Genomic DNA, 22446 nt, shown 5'->3' with positions numbered 1-22446 from the left:
TGGAATTCCAGGTCCAATTCATCTCCACTGTCACCAGTTTAGCATTCTTACGTCACGTGGCCCCTTATATTGAACGTCTCGCTCGCCATGTCTGCTTAGACAAACTGGTTTTAATGTCCAGTTTACCTGGCTGTCAGAAAATCAACAGGAAAAGGGAAGAAACGTTACCTAAAATTTCAGTTACAAATCATTTAGCACTTATAAAAATGACATAAGCTGTCGACATGTCCGTTTCTTTTCTTTTTTTTACTTTGTGTGGGAATCGGTGAGCTTTTTAAAACACGATTTGTCCAAGGAAGGGAAACAAAGTATGCTGGAAAACAGAGGAGCAGAAATGTAATGGGACATGGACCTGAACTCCAGTTATGAAGACACATGTTGCAATTTCTGCGACAGACAGCAACATAAGTTCTTCATGTGAAAACCAACCAGGCTTGTTTTTCAGAAACGGTTGGTAATGGAATAGATTAACAATAACTCGTGCAGCTTTTTAGATAGATGAAGGTTTTGTTTCTCCATTTGCCTTTTGATCGAGCAAACGAAATGTGGGTATTTCAGAAAGGAAGACTCTTCGGCTTTATTTCCGTACCGGTTATTATAGCGGCGTTGTCCTGCGCTCAGAGGTAAGTGTCCGGCATCTGTTAACAAAAAGACAGCGTTTTCCGGCTTTTAATGTGCAAATATTCGTATAATAATCTTTTTTTTTTCAGCGCCGACGAATCAAGAAATATGTATTTTGTTAAAGAAACGGTGGACAAACTATTAAAAGGATACGACATTCGCCTTAGACCGGACTTCGGAGGTAGTAGCATATACTTTACATAGGCATGCGTTGGCAAAGTAGCCGCTTCTACCATTTATGACTTTGGGATTGTTAAGATCTTTGTTGCATTCACCAGTTAACGTCATTTCATATACCGTGTTGTAATCTTTTATGTATTTTATGTATATTTAAGGGGCCCCTATCGCTGTTGGTATGAGTATAGACGTGGCAAGTATAGACAAGGTGTCTGAAGTCAATATGGTAAGTGTAACGGCTAATGCTGTTATCTAATCTTCTTGTGTGCTAAGTTTGCGAAGAGTACATTGTGCTTGTAAAAAGGTCGGTGCATTAATATGGTGTAGCTTTGGATTGAAGTACTAAATATTACGAAGAATAACTTTAAAAATTAACCGGCGTCTACTTGAAATCCCCAAGGCCATGGGTCGGCAGCAGGCGTCGAACAGATGAGGTGTTTTTAATGTCACCATTTACTTTTCCCATTGTAATATATTATAAGTACCGACATATTGTTTGTTTTATTGGGATTTTAATGTGGTTCAAGCCCTAACTTCTGGGTGCGAACCAGCACTGTTGCTGTTCGTGGTCCTAAACTAAAAATACCCCCCCCCCCCCCCCCGGAAGACCTCCTTATAGTGCAGGATGCAGATTAACGTCATACCCAGGATGAAGCAAATGCAGGTTAAGAGCCTCACTCAATGGCCTCAAGAGTAGGATCACTCTGGACACCCACAGGATTTGACCAAGGAACCTTCCGATTGCTGGTACAGAGCCCTAGCCTCAGAGCCACCACTCTGACCGAGGTTTAAAGGAATCTGTTGAAATGAAAAGATGACAGTTCACTTCACTGAAAAAAAAACATTAATGGTTTCTAGAGAAAAGCTATAAAGCTGAGAAAGTGTGTGTTTGCTATATCCTACACGGCTAAATCCCGGTGATGTTATGCTAGATGTAGAGGCTCGTTTTGAGTTTTGTGTGGACTGTTCATCTTTATGGAAGTGAAACTTGTATTAGATATTTGTTATCTTATGTAGGATTTAGTTCACACTGCATATAACAAATCTGGCATATGAGTAATATGCGAAGGATTCAAACCAAAAGCAGGGAGCAACGTATGAAGTTTGAGGTTGAAATATTGTGCACAGTGTTTGGTTTTAAGTTGCAGGGCAGCGCAGTGGTGCAGTGGATAGTAGGCTTGGGCAGTATCTATGTTTCATGCTGTCATACCTTCTAGCAGTGGCATTGTGCATATCAATTTAGGTAGGCACATGCCTACCCAATATTTTGTAAAAATGTAACATAAATGAATTATTCAGTCAACCAGTAATGTGTCTACACTGAGGATAACACATCATTAAACTTGCAGTCACATCATCATTAATGAATTGTCACATCGTGACGTCCAGAAATCACAGAGGTTAGTTGGTCCGGTTTGAACGTCGGCCTGTTATAGTTACATGTCAGGGTCGGTGCCTGTCCGGCCCTGTCCCATATGTCTTTTCCCCATTTGGCCAGCAGGTGGCACTGGCCATCCCGTTTGGTGTTCCCCTAGTGTGCTTCCCTGCTCCCTAGGTTGCTGCGTTGCTCAATGGGTTAAGTATGTCGTGAGTTTGAGCAGGCCAGCCTCACCTTTTCTTTAATATATCGGTTTTATTTTATCCTTTAGTATCTGGTATTGTTTACTTACATTATACTTGTACTTGTGGTCTTAGTCTCTCCTAGTTAGCCTTCAATGTTTGTTAATGTTTCCTAGTTTACGGTGCTTGTTCATTGTAATTTATTTAACCTCTTTCTTGTTGTGCCGTGCTTTTACTGAGTGGTTAGGGTTAGGGTTATGCTTCACATCTGCCCCTTGTTATCCCTGTGTTATCTGTGTATATTTAAGTGTCGGCCTTCATTCTACTCTTCATTCAGTCATAGCAGATGTTCTGCATGTTTGTAGCTGTCCCTTAATTTTTTGGTTTCTCTTTTTCTATTCTGTTCCATTAAGAAATCCCTTTTAATTGAAGTCGCTCCACGGATTGTCCTTCCCTTTGCCATGTCCTGCCATAACTGTTACATAAAGTTTCAAGACTTAGCTGTATTTTTTATGTCTTGTTTGCAGCTTTGAAATGGGGCCTGTCCACAACATCGCTGCCTTTTAGACATTTCACCCCAGTATACGACGGTATTAAAAAAACAGCATCTCCGTATCAGTTTTATAGTAAGAGGAGTATTATAGTAAGAGGAGTATTAGTGTTTTTCCAGTATTAAAATTATACGTTTGGGATTTCTAAGTACTAGGGTATAGCGTCATACCGACAAACCGCCCAAGTCTAGCATGTAGCCCCATTTCCTCACACCTGCAGGCTTGTGGGGTTCATTTCTACCCTTATCCGGTGCATGATGATCTTGTGTGTTCTTCAGGCACTGGTTTGTTTTTCAAAACCACGATTTGGGTGAAATGGTCTGCATGCCTTATGTTGGATAAATTATTAGGCAAATGGACAGATGATTCAAGTCATGTTGACAACAGAAAGCAAAGGCAGGGTGTGGTCTGTCCACACAATTACACCATATTGTGTTTGTAGTATAAAATTTAATCCTATAATTGTCACCCATCAACTGGATCCATGAACAAATACCAATGATCAAATACCATACCATTTATTTTATTTTGTGTATTGTATACATTTTGTAATTAAACATTTGCGTACAGTGAAAACTATTGGTGAGTTACATATATTGATTCAGTTTGATTGCTTTGGCCTGTGTGTAATCCAGGAACTGTTGCCACTTGTGCTTTTTGTGCTCAGAACACCCACTATGCGCTGCTTTTTCATGCAGTTTCTGACTGGTGTCTGACTCGTCAATGTCAGTGATAAATGTGTCCAGTTTAAGAATCCTGTTGTCATGGTTACAGCTCACATGCTGGAAGGGTTTCATGCTGGGAGGCAAAAGCATAGCATTTACACGAGGCATGGAAACTCATTAGACAGGCACTTGTTACGACCCTGTCTAGGGGTTAGGGTGTAACAGATGAAGGGAATGGGGAAAGGGGAACGAGGGGAACACAGGGTGTGGTGTACAAGGGAACACACGTGGACAAAGGGGATATTTTTATAGTTTTTTTATATTTTATTCACGCAAGACAGACACAGAACAAATGGTTTAGTGCAGAAAGACTCAGGAGTGATTATCGCCAAAATAAGAAACAAAAACCCACTTGTCCAACACAACCCAATTCTAGCTTAACTAAGTGTAAAACCAAACAACAAGTGATACTCCTAACTCCCTATCCAAAAACAGTCACAAAAACTTCCAAACAAAACCGGCAATCACTCCCTAAGCACCAAACAATCACACAAAACATACACACAGTAAAGCGTCAAAGTTAGAGGGGCGCGCGAAGACGTAAACCAAAAGCAAGCAAAAGATCGATAACCAGAAAATCAAGCAGACCGGGCGAAAGTACAGAAAGGGGTAAGGCAAAGAATCGGTAGTCAAGGAAATCAAAAAGTCATACACAAATATCAAAACCAAGAAAACAATCCAATAATAATCAAGTAATGAGCTAAGCTCCCGAAGAGTGTCCTGGACCGGCTCTTATCCTTCTCCGGACGGAAATGACGGAAACCAAACAGGAAACGAAGGCGGGGTCCGGAGGTGGAGGCGGGGCCAGGACAGGTCGAGCGGGCATGGTCGTGGGCGGAGTTCGCACGTGGAGGCGGGGTAAAAACAACGGCACGTAACACCCCCCCCCATAAGTGTGAACCTCGTAGGGTTCACAATTTCTAACCCATTTAACATCGTATACAAAAACACATTTCACAATCATCACTAAAATCCACAATATACAATTACACAACCAAATTACAAATCCATCAGGAACGTGAGGGGGCATCTGCCACAAGGTTACTGGCTCCTCGATAGCTGGGACAGGACGCAAGGGCGCAGGGGGAATCACTTGATATGTTTTCCCTACCAGCTGACAAATGTGACACGAACGACAGTATCTCTTAACCTCCGAATTTATGCCCGGCCAATAGAAGTATTTCAGTACACGAGCGAGCGTCTTTCTAATGCCTAAGTGTCCAGAACACGGGTGGTCATGAGCCAAAGTTAGTACCTGGTCTCTAAGGGTACACGGAACTACTATCTGGAATAGTATAGCCCAATCTAAAGGAGTCTGAGGAGGTGTCCACTTCCGCATCAACAGACCACGATCTACAAAGTACGCCACAGAATGGTCTGCTTAAGTCGCTTTTTCTACGGCCAAATCAAAACACTCCGTCAGAGACGGGTCAGCTATTTGAGCTGCGATCAGATCCGTACGAGTACATACTTCATCTATACCCTGAGGTAAAACTGGTTCTTTCATGGGTGGGGGACTAGCACATGGGGGCAGGATAGGTACATCACGTTCAGCCATAAAGGAATCAGCTAGGTCACTGTCCGCTAATTGCCGTGCTTGGGCCCGAGTAAGGACACAAGCGGGAAATGCACTAGGGAAATCGATCTCTAAGTTGTCAGAGCCACTCTCTGGTTCTGACGCTACCTCAGGTAGAGGAACTACCTTACCTCCCGCAATGTCATTCCCCAAAATAAAAGATACACCCGAAACAGGAAGTCGAGGTCGAACAGCAACTTTCACAACACCCGAAAAATCATTGGTCTCTAAGCAAACCTGGTGGAGAGGCACTCTCATGGTTCCTAACTCGATACCTTGAACTAGAACGTCATAACCAGCATAGGATGAGTCATCAAAATTTAACACAGTGTCCAATATGAAGGACTGAGCAGCACCAGTGTCCCGCAATATAGTGATGGGGTACTTCACATCAGAGTTTCCAAGTGACACAAAACCATGGAATACAAAAGGCTGGAAGGAGGGTTCAACAGAGTTAGGTGACATCGGAACATCAGAAACAGGAACACAATCCGTAACAAGTACCTTTTTCACATTCGAACGAGCGTTCTTGCGTCGTAACGCAGGACAAACAGAGATGAGGTGACCAACTTCATGACAATAAAAACATTCTCTAGTTTCTACCGGTGGGGCCATCGGGGCAACCTTCGCAGGAGGCGGCACCGGTCTAGGATGGAGCTTACGAGGCAAAGGAGTAGGGACAAACACAGTTCTGTGGGTTAATACAAACTCATGAGCCAGGGTGCTGCTCCGACAATTTGGATGTTGACTATCCTGCTGTATTCCCCACTTGTGTTCTCACTCGGTCCCAGGCTCGAAAATTTGCAGACATTGAGCTAGCTGACACCTTTATGGCAGAAGTGAAAAGCCGGACAGAAAGTGACGGCCGGCTTGCGGGGAAAGGTGGGCGGGGTCCAAACGGGGAGGCGGAGCAAGGGCCGAGCCAAGTGGTCCTGGTGGAGGGGGCGGAGCGAACAGCAGCAGGACGTAACACACTCTGTGCCAATAAACAAAATTCATTCTAACAGAGAAGACAAAATTCTCCTCTCCAGAATATTTATTCATCCCTGAGAAACCAAAAGAGAGAGCAAAATGCAGCCCTACATCATACAAACTGGAATTTCCATAATGCTTCTGCATAACCTGTAGCAGAATGTCACAAAAACAAAAGGGGAAACACAAAGTATTATACAGAAGCACTTTAATACAATTACTTGGGTTATGCTACATATTATGTAAGAACGTGACACTTTTGTACTGCACAAGTACATAGTATGAATGACTTTAACAGTTATATATGGCTATATGGATCAAATCCTATAGTAGCCCTAAATGTTTCATTCTTGCTATATTTGTGCATGTAAGTAGAATGTAGATGTATGTAGAAAAATACCCCATTCAGTGCTAAAGTTCCCATCACCAGAAACACTAATTTCAAATATATATACAAGATCCTTTGTTATATTTTATTTTATTCTCAGATTGGGGATTCTTTGTTACATTTTTTTGTTGTTGTTGTTTCTGTAGTTGTTACTTTCAAATCAAGATAAAACTATTCATCTTTTAACTTATCTTGGTCCAGGTTGCAAAGGGACTGGAGGTTAGTGTCCAGACTGAGATATACCCTGGACAGGGTGCTACTCCATCGCAGGACACGCACACACACAGACGTTTGTAATTATATCCTTGTGGGGACTCTCCATTCATTTCTACGGGGAAAACTCTAATCCCAACATGACGACCTTAACCCCTACCCAGCCCTAACCTTACCCATAAGTAATCAAACAAAACACAAGACTTTTGGCATTTTTACTTTTTTGATTGCTTTCACAAATCTTTGTGGGGACCTGAAAAATATTTTTCTAGGAGGACTGGATCATTTGCCACCCTGCAACCTAGAGACTCCTGTGAAGGCTGTAATAACTCAGAGAGTATTCATTTTGCTTCTGTAGCCACAATACGCATGTGATATCTCAACTGTTATGAGTTCATAACCACTAAGTGCATAAACGTAATACTAGTGCCAGAGTGAAGTCAGTCACAGAAGGATATTGATAAACATTCCCAGACTTATATTTTGGGCTGATATTAATGTGGCATCGTAGCAGTGGAGCACAAATAGGAGGTAGAAGGAAGGGTGGTCCCTGGAGTATATAATGCTCTTCGGGAAAAGCCACTGAGGTTGTATTAAATAGGAGCACTCAGTGGTGCTATAGAAGAAAGATTCTTTTTTTAAAAAAACTTCCACCAATAGGCTCACTGAATGTATTCAGGAGGATGTGCTTCAGTGACACAATTCGTTCCGCTAATTCATTTATTCATTTTGAATAGAACTCTTTTACTGTCGTTCATTGCCTACAATGCATAATTTACTGCAATTGTCCTTAAGTGCAAAATTTTCTCCTCTTCCACTCTAACGTGCATTTACTTGCATTTGTAACTGAGAATGTTGTCAGCTGCTACTTCCCTGGCTTCTGTCATTGATGTGTGTTGATCTGTACTCTTAATTGAATGGCCCATCATGAATGATTCTTCCTAGAGTAACAGTCAGCTTATATAAACAGCAAATTCTAGGTCAATTCAAAAAGTATCAACAAGAACACAGTTTGCTCAGCAGGCTTGTTGTACCATATAAGTATCTGCTCCTTCACTCTACACAGAAAAATATAAACAGCAAGTTGGACAATATGGGGAGTCTGCATTGAGTTAATAAATCTTTGGTTCATCAGTTGTTTTGGAAGACCTGGTGACCCAAATGCAGGAGAAGGTCTACCATTGGTCTACCATCTACTGACACACTGCATTCTCAGTAGACAAATGAGAGCTTTGCATCACATATTACATATTTCCCTTTGTAGAAAGTTGCATCGAACTCATTACAGTTTCAGACTGAATTCATAATAAAATGTGATGGTTAATAACTCATATTTGTTTAAGTGCTATGGACCACATCTGGCAACTAATATGTGGGTATCTTTGACAAAAAAAGCCACGGAGGGTTAATGTGTTTGCATGATTGTCAGAAAACATGAACTATATACTCATTTTCAAATGACCTAAAACAGAATTTTTCAGCAGGTTAGACTGCTTGCTTTAACAGCATTTTGCTATGCATATTCTTAGTCGCATCACCAGACAATTCCATCCCATTGTTAAGTGAATGAAAGAAATGTCATTAGTATATCAGGCAGGGTCATAGAGACCCAGAGCTTACACATAGACTGGTCTCCATCGATATCCTGCTTACAGGATAGTACATACATTATAACATTCATATAATTTCATGCATTCTGATAGCGGCTTGATATTACAATAGATGTTACAGCAGCTTATTGTCTCGGGGTGGAATGTATTTTCATTGCATTTTATTATATTTATTTAGCATAACTGTTAGGAAATGCATAAAAAAAAAATACTTGCATTTATGAAGCAGACTAAATATAAAACCAATATATTTGCTTGGGTGTTATGACCTGCTTCATAAACTTGCCCTCAAAATTAAAATCCTATTCTAGTCTCAGAAACCCATTATCTGTGCTCAGACAAAATTTTGATTTATTATACTTATTTTACTGCTACAAAAAAAATGTTAATATTGGCACTTTAAAACTGGAAGGATACATTAATTAGAGTTCCTCCAAAGCTGAGGATATTCCTGCATAGATCTCATGCATTTATCAAGAACTTGAACTGCACAGACGAATTTGCCCTAGTGTAAGTATAGGGTATAACAACCGTCCAAAAATCAAGCTGAATGCTGAATCTGAACTTGTAAAGGAGTCTCAGAGCTGTAAGCACATAAGTTTAATGGGAAGTATGTGAGAAGCACAGTGACCAGCAGGCACAGGGCATTTTAAATGGAGCTGCAAGAAGCAAATATCTGTAACCATCAAGCGAAATCAGTGCTTGGTCTGATGGGGTCGTAAGGAACCACCCACTGGCCCAAAAATGGAATCCAACTCGGCAGTCAAAGACAATGAATGAGCATCCGAAAAACTTAGACCGCAGATTAAACAGGATTACATCTCACTGCATCTGGTTTTAATTCAAAGATTATTTTAGAACACTGTTACCTATGATGTGTTTAATTTTGTTCAGATTACTGTTAGACTTCTCTCTCTATTTTTTTAACTAAGCTATCCCACTCTGTGATGCTGCACAACGTTCGTTTCCAGCCAGTTAAGCAATATCCACAGACACAATGTGAAACCAGACTGACGTCATTGAGAGGCTGCAGGGCAGCTACATTCTGGCACAATATCAGCTTGTTTGACCAGCAGTGCAGTTTCAGTATGTCTGGCATTCAGCGTAGGGGGCTGTAAGCCACAATCGTCAGCGTATTTAATAAAAGGCTTGCCAACTTTGGTCAGCTAGCTTGCATGAGATTTTCAATTCGAAATGAGTCTGCACACAGATGCCCATGCATTTACATGTATGTAACAGTTACTTTATAAATTACTAGTTACACCTTGTAAATAGTCTGTAGGGTTTGCAAACTATCCCAAGGCTTTTGGTGTAGTTAGTTTTAGGTTGATAATGGAATAATATAGATTTGCTGTAAGATTTCTTGCACGAGCGTCTGAAAGCGTGAGTGTCATGCCAGGTGCATGGGAGCTGGCAACCCTGTTAATAAATACAGCATATTAAGGTTGTCTGATTGACTCACCTCAAAAGGTTTCATTGGACTGTTTCACAGTTTGTTAGTCAGAAAACTGTAGTCATTATATGTTCATTGCTCTTATACTGGTATTCAAGTGTCCTAATCCTGGTGAGGAATTGCAGTAGCAGCATGGGCTAGGAATCTAAAAGAGCTAGCCAAACATAACTAAAAATCAATCAAAACCTAATCCCTGGGCAGGAATAATACACATCAATTGTAATTCAATCAAAAGTACAGAGATGAACCTAAGGGGTCACTTGATGTACAACAAAGGTATATCTCATATTCATAAAACAATACAAATAGTCACAGTAATATATACCCAGCAGAAAATATATATATAGTAACTATGAGAGAAACCTATTGCAGATGCTCGTCATGCACTACCATCAATAAACTTTGGCTATAGAGTGACTTCTCAGTAAAAGTACAAATTGTAACTGTTACAACCACACAATACTACGTAGGAACTCTGCCTACAGAATGTCTCCTCAGTAAAAATCACACATAGTAACTGTGATAAGCACACAATGCCACGTAGGAGTTGTTTTCTTGTCAACTAATGGGGTTGAGCTTTCCAACAAGGTGAGATTTCCCTAACTCTATCTTTATAATGTACTGTAGGTATACTGGACGCATTTACACTGCACAGTGTTCATAAGCACTCTGTCTGTACTTTGCGTGACCTGGGTTAGGGGAGAAATGAGTGTAAAGAGATGGAGCGAAAAAAGGCGGGAAGTATGAGGGAGTCTTAGTGCCATCAGAGACGGGTACAGCAGCCTTGCCAGGGAGAGTTTGCCAACCCAGTGTCAGTAGAGCGGTGACAGTTTTCCCCCTCAGGTGAAGAGTAGTAGTACAGCCCCGAAGGGGTCTGGGATGACAGATTCCTGTGCGGCCAGGAGCCTTGCAAGGTTACATTAGTAATGTGTAAAGTGAGAATGAGAGGTGTACTATATTCCTGTTAGCAGTCTCAGTTTTAGAGGGTTAGAGACTAAATCGCTAAAAGCCCCCACATGGAGAGTGGGGCCCAGCCAGATGGAAGGAAGAGTCTCCTCACTCACAGACTCTGTGGGTGAGCTCACTTCTCAGCCAGGCCGTATCCACACGGCCATCTATCCCCAATCCACGGGCCAGTGTCTTCCAAGTGTAGCACTTGTGCTACATGGACTGAAACACACCATACACTTATAATGTGCAAAAAAAAGCTCCATCCATATTCTGTAACCAGTTAGGCACTGAGGGTAACCACTGCGCCACTGCAGTACCAGTGCAGAAAAGGAGCTGTTTTATAACTAAACATATCTTTGGCTGTTTAATATGTTTCTTTGTAATGAAATGAATAAAGGTGTATTGTTTTCCAATGTCATTCTTTGAACTATCTCTTTTGCTTCCAGGATTACACACTGACTATGTACTTTCAGCAGTACTGGAGGGATAAGAGACTGGCCTATGCTGGGATCCAATTAAATCTCACGCTTGACAACCGGGTGGCAGACCTGCTGTGGGTCCCTGACACGTACTTTTTGAATGACAAGAAGTCTTTTGTCCATGGTGTGACAGTAAAGAACAGGATGATTCGGCTGCACCCAGATGGCACAGTCCTCTATGGGCTAAGGTTGGTTGTATGTAAGGCAGAGGAAATTAGCTTGGAGCAAGGTGCATTATGGGAATTCAGACCTAAGTCTTCCTTCAGGAAATAGGCAGTAGTATTTTATGAACATGTTATGTATTTTCAGTGTCGTTGCTGAATTATTTATGTCCATTTCAAATGCACTAAGAGCACAAAGTGATGCTACAGTTCAAATGTGGATAAAAACTACAGATAACTCAGCTAACAGAAAACATTTTCAGAACGTTTCATGAACTTTCCCGAGATACTGTTGGAAATCTGTTGATGTAAATTTATAAGCTTTTTCTTTATTCTAGAAAGTTCTCCTACAGGTGTAGTAAGTTGCTGCTCTGTGGTTGCTATCTAGTTCCAGACTAGCTTACCTGTATATTTGAATAATGTGCAGTATTGCCATTATTATTAATTTATTTAATGTTATGACTTTATTATTAAACCAAATGTAACCTTAGCAGGCATTAACATAAACATGAATGCATATGAATGTGGCAGAAATCTTTACGTGCTGCATTTTGCCAACAAAAAAAAACATGTGATTTATGTGTTTTTGTTTTTTTTACTTTTTTAATCAGATGCCAAATGAAGGCAAACTGTATAGCATGATCAGTCTTGATAAAACAAGGCTGAGTGCAGATACCGGTGTTATTTCAAAGCTCTTCACAGCCTTTGCATCAATTCACTGTTGCACTTTCTTAAATCGCTGCACTGTATTTGTTTAGTGCTCATATTTTGTGTTTGGCTTAACGAATGGTTAACACTTTTCAAGTTGATCACATTTAAAAACTCTTGGTTAAATGAACCATTGAACTATTAGGGCTTCTGTGGCATGACAAACAGCACATTTTGCTAACAGCACAAAGCTTGTTGGTTTAAATCCTACTGTAGCAAGCACACATAGAGTGGAACCCTTTTAGCTGCTGTAAATCACTTTGAAAAAAAGTATCCAGTAAATGTTAATTGAAATAGAGGGAATTTTGTTTTCCTGAATCCTAAAAGTGTTATCATTTAGCCCAAATTGACCAAGGAAGGAGTACTCTGTAATCCAGCAACAATAACCAAACTGCCTATGCAGAGATGCAAAAACGGAACAATTTTTCATGTCATCATGCATGTAAAATAAATGACATCTTTCCATCCTATCAAGAATAACCACCACGGCCGCCTGCATGATGGATTTGCGAAGATACCCACTAGACGAGCAGAACTGTACACTCGAAATTGAGAGCTGTGAGTAGCTAACAAAGTATCTTTAGTCTTAATATAGCATCCATTCCCTCTGTTTCCTCTATAATGAAGTAGCTATAGTAGGAGAAAAAATTAATGAGCTTTTCCTGTAGTGTGGGTGCATGGTGTCACCTGAGCACAGTCAGCTAGAGCTACTGCCATCACCATCTCTGCTGCAGACACTTTGGTATGCGAGCCAATCACTCAAAAACCTCTCAATGGATTTTTTTCAAATGTTGCACAAGAACTGCATGGGTGAGGAACTACAACAGATTACATTTTCAGACAGATCGCCCCCCAAATTGAAGCAGCGCCGCATTAAAAAAAAAATCAGCAGTTTTGACATTTGATCCCGTTAAGATGATAACTCAATAACCGTTTGATGGATCTTTTTTTTTTTTTGGGGGGGGGGGGGCGGGGCAGAATGGAACTAATTAAATTTGGAGACAGATGGCAGAATGGAAGCAATGCCACTTAGTTGAAGAGAAGGGAGGAAGGGTGAAAGCAGATGACATTTGACCTTGCGAATATGATAAGCCAAAGAGTATTTAATGGATCTTATTATTGCTTCACAAAAAACATTATATGGATCTACACATGGTTTCATTTTCAGACAAATGAAGCAGCAGTTTTGTGTGGCAGCACAAGGAAGGAAAGAAAAGCAGCTATAGAAGACGCTTGGTCTTATGAACACAGTAACTCTAGAAGTATTGTGCATCTTTTTCAAAATTTGCAGCCATATTGTAGGAATGACAAACTGGAATTCAAATACTGAGACAGACATTGGGTGGAATTTGTCATGCGAAGCACTCCATGGAATCACGGCAGGGAGACAAGCGCAGGAGTCCAGGAATATAGGTGAAACTCATGGTTTATTAAAGGGACGACACAATCGGAAGCACAGAGAAACACTAGCAACTTCAAGACATTATTGACAAGACTGGGCAAAGACTAACTGTGAAGCACTTATATACACGGACTCAATTAAACAAGACTAGGAAAAGCTGGTAAGCAAGAGGATTCCACATGAGGTTAACGAGGGGCGGGGCACACGGGAGGAGCGGCACGTGACACTTGGACCCCAAGCTTTGCTCTCTACTGAAAAATTGTAGTTTTAAGTATTGCACTAACAGCTCTGACAAAAGTGTCAGCTGGATATAAAGTAGTTACACGTACATCGCGTGAGCAAATAAAACAAATAAACTGTCTGTGGCCCCCCAAACCTCCATACATACCAGAGGTATTAAAACTCTTTTTGACAGGGCCCCCCTACAGCTGATACTGTATGTCAACATTAACTGAGCAACTTTAACATTGTAAACTTTCATTATTTTATTAGTCATAAAAGTTCAATGTATTCGATACGTGGTGCCAGTCTATTTTGCAAATTTTATATTACAAATTCAAATTGAAATATTAAGATATCAAGTAACAAACTGAACATTTATAATATTTCTAAGAATGCTAAACTCAGCACACTTTTCTTAATCCAATGTTTAAGGCAGACAATTTTTTAAATTTAGTTAGCAGATAAAGAAAATCAAAGAATTTCCAATCAAAAGCTGTAGTGTTTATCATTTCTGAGGCTCATTGCTGGTGGTCTTTGTGTTGCAGATGGTTACACCACCGATGATATTGAATTTTACTGGAAAGGGGGAGAAGATGCTGTTAAAGGAGTGGCACGGATAGAGCTGCCTCAGTTTTCAATTGTGGACTACAGGCTCGTCTCAAGGAATGTTGTCTTCTCCACAGGTAACTTCTTCTCCTCTTTCCATTCAGAAGGATGTCTTTCCTGAAAATATGTTCTTTATGTTTAAATTGTTTACATTTTGCTTGTATGCCTACTAATGCTGAATCACCCAACTTTAGGGTCCAAAAAAAAACAAATTACACCAAATCATTTCATTTTACAAAACCCCTTATCCAGTACAGTATATCAGTGAGTCAGGATGCCAATCCATCACAGGAGAAACATCACACACTATGACCAGATCATCTAACATGTATTTGGGCCAAAGGAGGAAAATGGAGTAACAAGAGAAAACAAAAATGGAGAAAATGCACCCTCCACAAACGCAGAACTGGGGTGGGAATTCAAGCTCACAGCTTGGAGGTGTGAGGCTGCAGTGTTCCCCACGCTGAAAGCAGAGCACATACAAGAAACAGAAAGGTTTATTAGCCTCAATGTGCCAGTTTCCCTCATACGTTCTCTTCATCTTCTATTAGAAAGGCTTGAGTTCATACATACAGTGCGTCAGCCAGTTGTTTTCTGTCCTGTGGTCCTCTTGCCACATGTGAAGACACACATTTCAAATGAAGACATCAATTGGCATCAATTTCTCCTCAGCCTCTTCAAACCATTGTTTTCTGAAATGCCACACTTATGTCTGGCCATGATATATTCATGAACCATCAGACACAGAACATAAAGTATTTCCCACTATGCTTATGGAGACGTTACAGTAATGATTTCCTGTGTTCCTGCAATAATAAAATAATATATAATGGGTCTGTATCCATACTGACAGCACATGTGATATTAGCCAAGAAGAGAAAGGGGCCTGTTTCATGCAATGTAAAAAATTACAAAAAATATGCATGTATATGTACACTTATCATTATTATTGCTCTTAAAATATGGACAAAAGTATTGGAACACGCCTTTCAATCCTTGAATTCGAGTGTTTCATTCAGACGTATAGCCACAGACGTATAGAATCAAGCTCCTAGCCATGCAGTCAGGTTTACAAACATTTATGAAAGAATGGGCTGTTCTGAAGAGCTCAGTGAATTCAAGTATGATACTGTCATAGGATGCCACCTTTGCAGTAAGTAATTTTGTGAAATTTCTTCCCTACTAGATATTCCTATCGACTGTAGGTAGTATTATTGCAAAGTGGAACAACAGAAACTCAGCCACGAAGTGGCAGACCATATAAAGTAACAGAGTGAGGTCGCCAAGTGGTGTTACTAGAATTTGGAGATCAGTGGTCATTGTCAACACACCACAGCACACAGGGCGCAACAACGAAATGTGTCCTCTGCATTTAACCCATATGTGACTTTCGTGACATAGCAGGGGCAGCTAATTCAGCGCCCGGGAGCAGTGCTTGGGGGCGGTACCTTGCTCAGGGTACCTCAGTGGTGCCTTGCTGGTCGGGGATTCGAACCTGCAATCGTTCAATTACAGGTGTGCTTCCGTAACCATCAAGCCACTGAGACACATAGTGCTTAAAAGTTGCCAACGCTCTGTTGTCTCAGTAACTGCAGAGTTCCAAATTATCTCTGTCATTAAAATCAGCAGTAAAACTGCACCTGGAGCTTCATGAAATAGGCTTCTGTAGCCATGCAGCTGCATTCAAACCTCACCAATATCACCAAGTGCAATACCAAGCATCGGATGGAGTGAGTAAAGCAGTGTTTCCCAACCCAGTCCTCAGAGATCCCAGACAGTCCACATCTTTTCTCCTTCCCAGCTTCCAACCAATCAAGAACTCAGAATGCCTGGCATGAGTGTGTTGGGAGCCAGGAGAAAACAAAAATATGGACTGTCTGGGGTCCCTGAGGACTGGGTTGGGAAACACTGGTGTAAAGCATGTTACCACTGAACTCTGGAGCAGTGGAACATGTTCTGTGGAGTGACGAATCATGCTGCTCTGTCTGGCAGTCTGATGGACGAATCTGGGTTTGGCAATGCCAGTAGAATGTTACCCGCCTGACTGCATTGTGCCAACTGTAAAGTTTGGTGGAGGAGGGATAATGGTATGGGTTTGTTTTTCATGGGTTGGGCTAGACCCCTTAGTTCCAGCGAAGGGAACTCTTAATGCCTCAGCATACCAAGACATTTTGGACAATTCTATACTTCCAACTTTGTGGGATCAGTCTGGGGAGGCCCTTCTCTGTTCCAGCATGACTGTGCCTCAGGGCACAAAGCAAGGTCCATAAAGACATGGCCGGGTGAGTTTGGTGTGGAAGAATTTGCCTGGCCCAAACAGAGTCCTGACTTCAAACCTATCAAACACCTTTGGGATGAACTAGAACGTACATTGCAAGCCAGGCCTTCATATCCAACATCAGTGCCTGACCTCACAAAAGCTCTTCTGGATGAATGGGCAAAATATTGCACAGACACACTCCATAACCTTGTGGAAATCCTTCCCAGAAGAGTGGCAGCTCTTATAGCTGCAAAGGGGGGATGAACTACATATGTATGCCAATGGATTTTGAATGTGATGTCATAAAAGTTCCTGTAGATGTAATGGCCAGGTGTCCCAATACTTTTGTCCATATACTGTAGTGTATACTGCTATCTCAATAATCCTTTCTATATATGCAGTATTTAATAAACATAAACACATGCATAAAACAAAACAAACTAAGTGAAATTCTGTATAGATAGAATTATAAAAAGATGTTTCTAAAAAGACTAACAGCATTTCACACAGGCATATTGGATATTAATTAATGATTCATGATTCATTGTGGAAATGACACATATAGATCATTATATTACATTATATTATCTCTGAATATATTACTTATTTATCTGACCTGGATTATAAAAAATATTAATAATAAAAATGTTTTTCCATCTATTTCCTGAAACCGCTTATCCTGTTCATGGTCGCGGGGGTCTGGAGGCTATGGGCACAGAGAGTAACCCAGGATGGGGCATCAACCCATCGCAGGGCACACTCACACACCCAGGATGGGGCACCAACCCATCGCAGGGCAAACTCACACGCCCAGGATGGGGCAACAACCCATCGCAGGGCACACACACACCCAGGATGGGGCAACAACCCATCGCAGGGCAAACTCGCACACCATTTACTCACACACATGGGCAATTTAGCAATTCCAATTAGCCTCAGCATGTTTTAGGACTGTGGGGGGAAACCGGAGTACCCGGGGGAAACCCCACGACACAGAGAAAACATGCAAACTCCGCACACACGGAACCCTGGCTGAGCCTCGAACCCAGGTTCCAGAGGTGTGAGGCGACAGTGCTAATTGCTAACCACAGCATCACCGTGTAACCCCCAAGATGGCTATTTACTTGTTTATTTTGTGTTTTTCCCTTTTTCCTTTTTTTAAGGTGCCTATCCACGCCTATCACTGAGTTTCAGACTGAAGAGGAATATTGGATACTTCATACTTCAGACTTACATGCCCTCTATTTTGATCACCATCTTGTCTTGGGTATCGTTTTGGATCAATTACGATGCTTCTGCTGCCAGAGTTGCTTTGGGTACGTTCATTATCATTAAAGCTTAAGAATTAAGAATTTTCTTCATGTCCAAGACACTGCAGCTTGAATATGATAAGAGAATTTCAGTGGACAGCAAATTAAGAGGTATTGAAGAGTATTTCAAGGTTGACATAGTTTTTCCTGCATCTAACCCATAATAAGAAAAAGAAAAAATATAAATGCTTATACCAAAATTGTGGTTTGATACAGATCCTGTAACAACACATTATGTTATAATTTAACAAAATGTAACATTTTTTTTATCACATAATGTAATGTTATTACACCATGTGACAACGCATTATGTAATAATGCCATATTATGACATATAACTCGAAAAATGTAACTAATGTATAGCCAACATTATAATGTATATAGCAATATTAGCCTATTATTATTATTATTATTATTATTATTATTACTGCTACTACATTGTCCAAAAAAGAGCATAATTATGTTTTTATGATCCATTTTGGGTTGACTTCTATGACAGAATAGCCGGCAAAAGTTAAAATAAAGAACAATATAGAAAATAATGAGCGGGTTGGACGCTTGTCAATTTATGAATGAGGTTACGAACTACTTTATTTAGAAGGGGTTTTGAGATACACTCATTAATCAACAAATTATCTTAAATACTAAGTAACAAACTACTTGCCATGAAGCTTTCGGGTAACGCACCTCAAAAAATGTACCTAAATTTATCCATAAAAAAATTCTTACGTTTTGTTGAGTTATTACTTAATATGGTGATATTACATAATTTGTTGTTACATGGCGTGTGACAATGCATTATGTAATAATGCTGCATTACGTGATGAAAATGTAATTATTTCGCATTATTACATAATGTGTTGTTAGAGACCCTCTAAACAAGTTACATTCGTGTTTGTAGGATCAAAGCGCCTGATTGTTGCCTCTGTTTCCCCCTGTGACTGTGCCCTTCTCTTACCTTCCTACCTCAATTAGCCTTCAACTACTGTACTTAGTTCACTATGTAATTTTATTTATTTATTCCCATACTTAATACTAGATTAATACTTAATCTAGCTCTGAAGTTTGCTATTTTGTGTAAAAGTACCTTTGTTTAGCTACATTGTATTATAATCTGCATAGCTGTAGGGTCCTGCCCTAATTGTCTGGTCTTCCAGGGATTACAACTGTGCTGACAATGACTACCATCAATACATACCTACGTGAGACACTACCCAAGATTCCCTACGTCAAGGCCATAGACTTGTACCTGATGGGCTGTTTCGTCTTCGTCTTCCTTGCCTTGCTGGAGTATGCTTTTGTCAACTACATCTTCTTTGGACGAGGCCCTCAGATGCAGAAGAAGATGGCTGAGAAGACCGCAAAGGCCAACAATGACAGAGACACATATGGCAATAGAGTAAGTGCTTCAAATACATTTTTTGACATTATCTAAACACAACTGAAAAAGCAATTGATTCATTTATCGTATAGATATACTTTATTCAGAGACATATGTTTTGGCTTATAATACAGCAGTAATGCATCAGATGATGTATTTTAACACTACCTGTAACACAGGAATTAAATGTCCTGGTATGCCCACTGATTTTACATATGTCACAACTCTGAAAATCAATATAGTCACTTTTACAAATAATAATATAGCTCTTTCAAGATGCACAATATACTGAAGTGTGGCAGCTACTGTACATTATCAGGGATTTAAAAAACTCAATCAAAACAATGCAGTAAGAAACTTCTAAAAGCCTTCTCCCAGACACTGTAATTCAGTTATTGTACAGTGATCTAAAATATTTCTGTATTTGCTGATTTTATGGTGAGATTTTATCAGTGGAACAGCATCCATGAAAAGTTCCGGACAGAGAGATTGTGTCACACAGCCCCTTACCCAAGGTTACTGAGCATATTATCTACACTCTGTGAAACCACCTCAGAAGTTAGCTCTGCAAGCAATATAGTAGCAGTCTGCAGTGATGTAGCCTACTTCTCCTCTTACTCATAAGAACTCCAAAGTAAATCAATATGTGGGAAATCCTCTGCGTCATGAAGACCTTTTGGTAACCTGCTGTTTTTAAAATATTCATAGTAAAGGTCAGGTTAGGGTTAGAGAGACAGTGTGGTTTATTGTGCTAAAATGCCCCGCTACTAAATTTTTAACGGCAATCAATTTCAAGTTAAAATAATTACTGGGGAATGTGACAGAGGGACCATATTTTGCAAACCATGCGATGCAATGATATAGACAGAGTGGGACCTTTCCTTCAGAAGTCAAGCTTCTGCAGCTCTGTGGATTGTCATTCAGATCAGATGAAGGGTGTTCTTTTGTATTCCTTATTTGTTTGATTATTTGAAATTAGTCTTCTCTCAAAGAAGGCAAACCACCATCTGTCAAACAGTCTAATCAGGTGCAGGGACGTCATCGCTTACAGCGGTGAGTGTGTACTGTGTTTGTGATTATGCTGTCACATGTCTGTCCCCTTCATTACAGCAGACTCAGCGGTGAGTGTGTGCTGTGTTTGTGATTATGCTGTGATTATGCTGTCACATGTCTGTCCCCTTCATCACAGCAGACTCAGCGGTGAGTGTGTGCTGTGTTTGTGATTATGCTGTGATTATGCTGTCACATGTCTGTCCCCTTCATCACAGCAGACTTTGCTGTCGGCATTCTGTACATTTACTGTTCTGTTATCCATATCTTAGGACTATTGTTTTTTGATACTGATCCAATGCCACAATATTTTGTTCTCTTCCTGCTGCTCAAGCTCAACTAAATTCTTATATATTATTTTTATTGTCTGATACACTAATGTTGCTCTTAATTGAAATGGTGCATCTGAATATCTTCTTCCTGTTCATGCAATTGAAATAATGACCACATCACATCAACTTATCTGGAGAATCCCTTTAGTCTATTTGAATCAAATCTTTGATTTCAGTTGAGGAATCCTTGTCTCAGGAAGGCTCAGGAAGTCTACATTCCCAGCTATGGAAACAGGCTTCTCATTTTGTGTAATTCTCATCTCAATCTTCCAAGGACTCTCCATTGTTAATTTATTTAAAGCCAGCTCTTCCTTTGCCTCAAGGTTGACGCCCATGGAAACATTCTCCTAACAACCCTGGAGATGCACAACGATGTGATCAGCAATGAGGTCACGACCAGTGTGACAGAGACCAGGAACTCCTCTGTGGTCTTTGTTGGCTCTGAGGTCCAGCACAGGAGAGGAAGTACGCCATGTGGAGAGCAGCGGCAGAGGCTGCACCCCAGGGCCCAGCTGAAGAAGCCACATCTGCGTAGAAGGTCCTCGCAGCTCAAGATCAAAATCCCAGACCTCACAGACGTCAACGTCATTGACAGCTGGTCGCGGATAATATTCCCTTCTGCTTTCTCCGTTTTCAATGCAATCTACTGGCTGTATTATGTGAACTAAAATGTTGTTTTTTTCCATTCTTTTCTTATTTTTTAAACAACTTTATACTATTTGAAAAGGGCCAGTTGGTTCATCATTTTGTTAAATTTTTTATATTGCACTGCTTTTCAACCCAAGGAAATACTATGAGACAAAAAAGTATTCTTTTTCAAGACTTCTATAAGAAATAGATGCATTTTGGACATCTGAGTACTCCGAAGCGCTGGAGGCATATGTATACGTATATACGAGAAAGTTATAAACTGCTACCTGGAATGTTTATGCACAAATATGATAAATGTTGTGATACTGTGTATATATCCTTTATTTAAAGGTACTCCAAGCGTTTTCAAAACTCACGTGACAAATATAAATCGATTTATGCACAAGTAATTATTTGGGACTTTTTTTATATAACCTGCAGGTAACATTCTTCACTGTCTTGCTATATTACATGGTGTTTGTAAAAAAAAAATGGTTTCCATTCTAATAAGCCTTTAATAATTAATAAGCCAAACTGTTAGACAACTGAAATACTTTATTTGACATTTTGGACTTCATTTTCATTGCATTCTTTCCTTACAGATCATCTTTGACTTGATAGTAACATTTAGAAAGAATCCTGTTACAAAGTTTGTTATATTCTATACGCCAAGCATTAAACACTTTTGGAAGCTTTCTGTATAGCTATACATATAATTATAGTTATACATATAATCATATACTGTTGTGTTCTGGACCGTACCTTTCACCACAATAATACCTGAAATTACTATAAATCCCACCTTAGTAGTGTTGTGTATGCCAATGTATTATCTGTATTATTTCTTTGAAGTCTTTTTTTCTTTAAATGCTTCTCATAAATAAATTGGCATAAACCATAAACTGATTCCTCCCTTACATTCCTCATTGCTCAACAACAATAGTTTTGTGATTTGTGCCTGTGTTTGTTTGTGATAATTTTATTTTTCACTTTAGTATGTCTAAGTATAATATGTCACAACAAAAAATATAAATAATGTTGCCCTGACATTCCCAAACTGTCACTTAGAATTAACTGATCATCAAGACACAGTTAAACTTGTGTTGAT

At 40.1% G+C, this 22446-nt stretch overlaps 1 protein-coding gene across 3 annotated transcripts; it reads left to right on the top strand.

Annotated features, from left to right (window-relative positions):
* The first annotated feature begins 81 nt into the window (after window positions 1–81).
* Window positions 82–22240, top strand: LOC111856287 (gamma-aminobutyric acid receptor subunit beta-3-like). 3 transcript variants are annotated; one of them, XM_023836125.2, is made up of 10 exons: window positions 82–450; window positions 559–623; window positions 711–802; window positions 957–1024; window positions 11244–11464; window positions 12621–12703; window positions 14315–14452; window positions 17799–17951; window positions 19103–19344; window positions 21032–22240. In XM_023836125.2, the coding sequence occupies exons 3-10, from the start codon at window positions 730–732 to the stop codon at window positions 21374–21376; spliced, it is 1323 nt and encodes a 440-aa protein (XP_023691893.2). In that variant the 5' UTR covers window positions 82–450; window positions 559–623; window positions 711–729; the 3' UTR covers window positions 21377–22240. The 3 variants fall into 3 exon arrangements, with proteins under 3 accessions (XP_023691893.2, XP_023691892.2, XP_023691891.2); XM_023836124.2 differs by having other exon boundaries at window positions 82–623; window positions 11271–11464; XM_023836123.2 differs by having other exon boundaries at window positions 82–623.
* The last annotated feature ends 206 nt before the right edge of the window (window positions 22241–22446 follow it).

The sequence above is a fragment of the Paramormyrops kingsleyae genome, chromosome 16 (genome assembly GCF_048594095.1).
Source record: "Paramormyrops kingsleyae isolate MSU_618 chromosome 16, PKINGS_0.4, whole genome shotgun sequence".
NCBI lineage: Eukaryota > Metazoa > Chordata > Actinopteri > Osteoglossiformes > Mormyridae > Paramormyrops > Paramormyrops kingsleyae.
The sequence above is the reverse complement of the archived record's forward strand: the minus strand, read 5'-3'. Positions and strand labels throughout refer to the sequence as shown.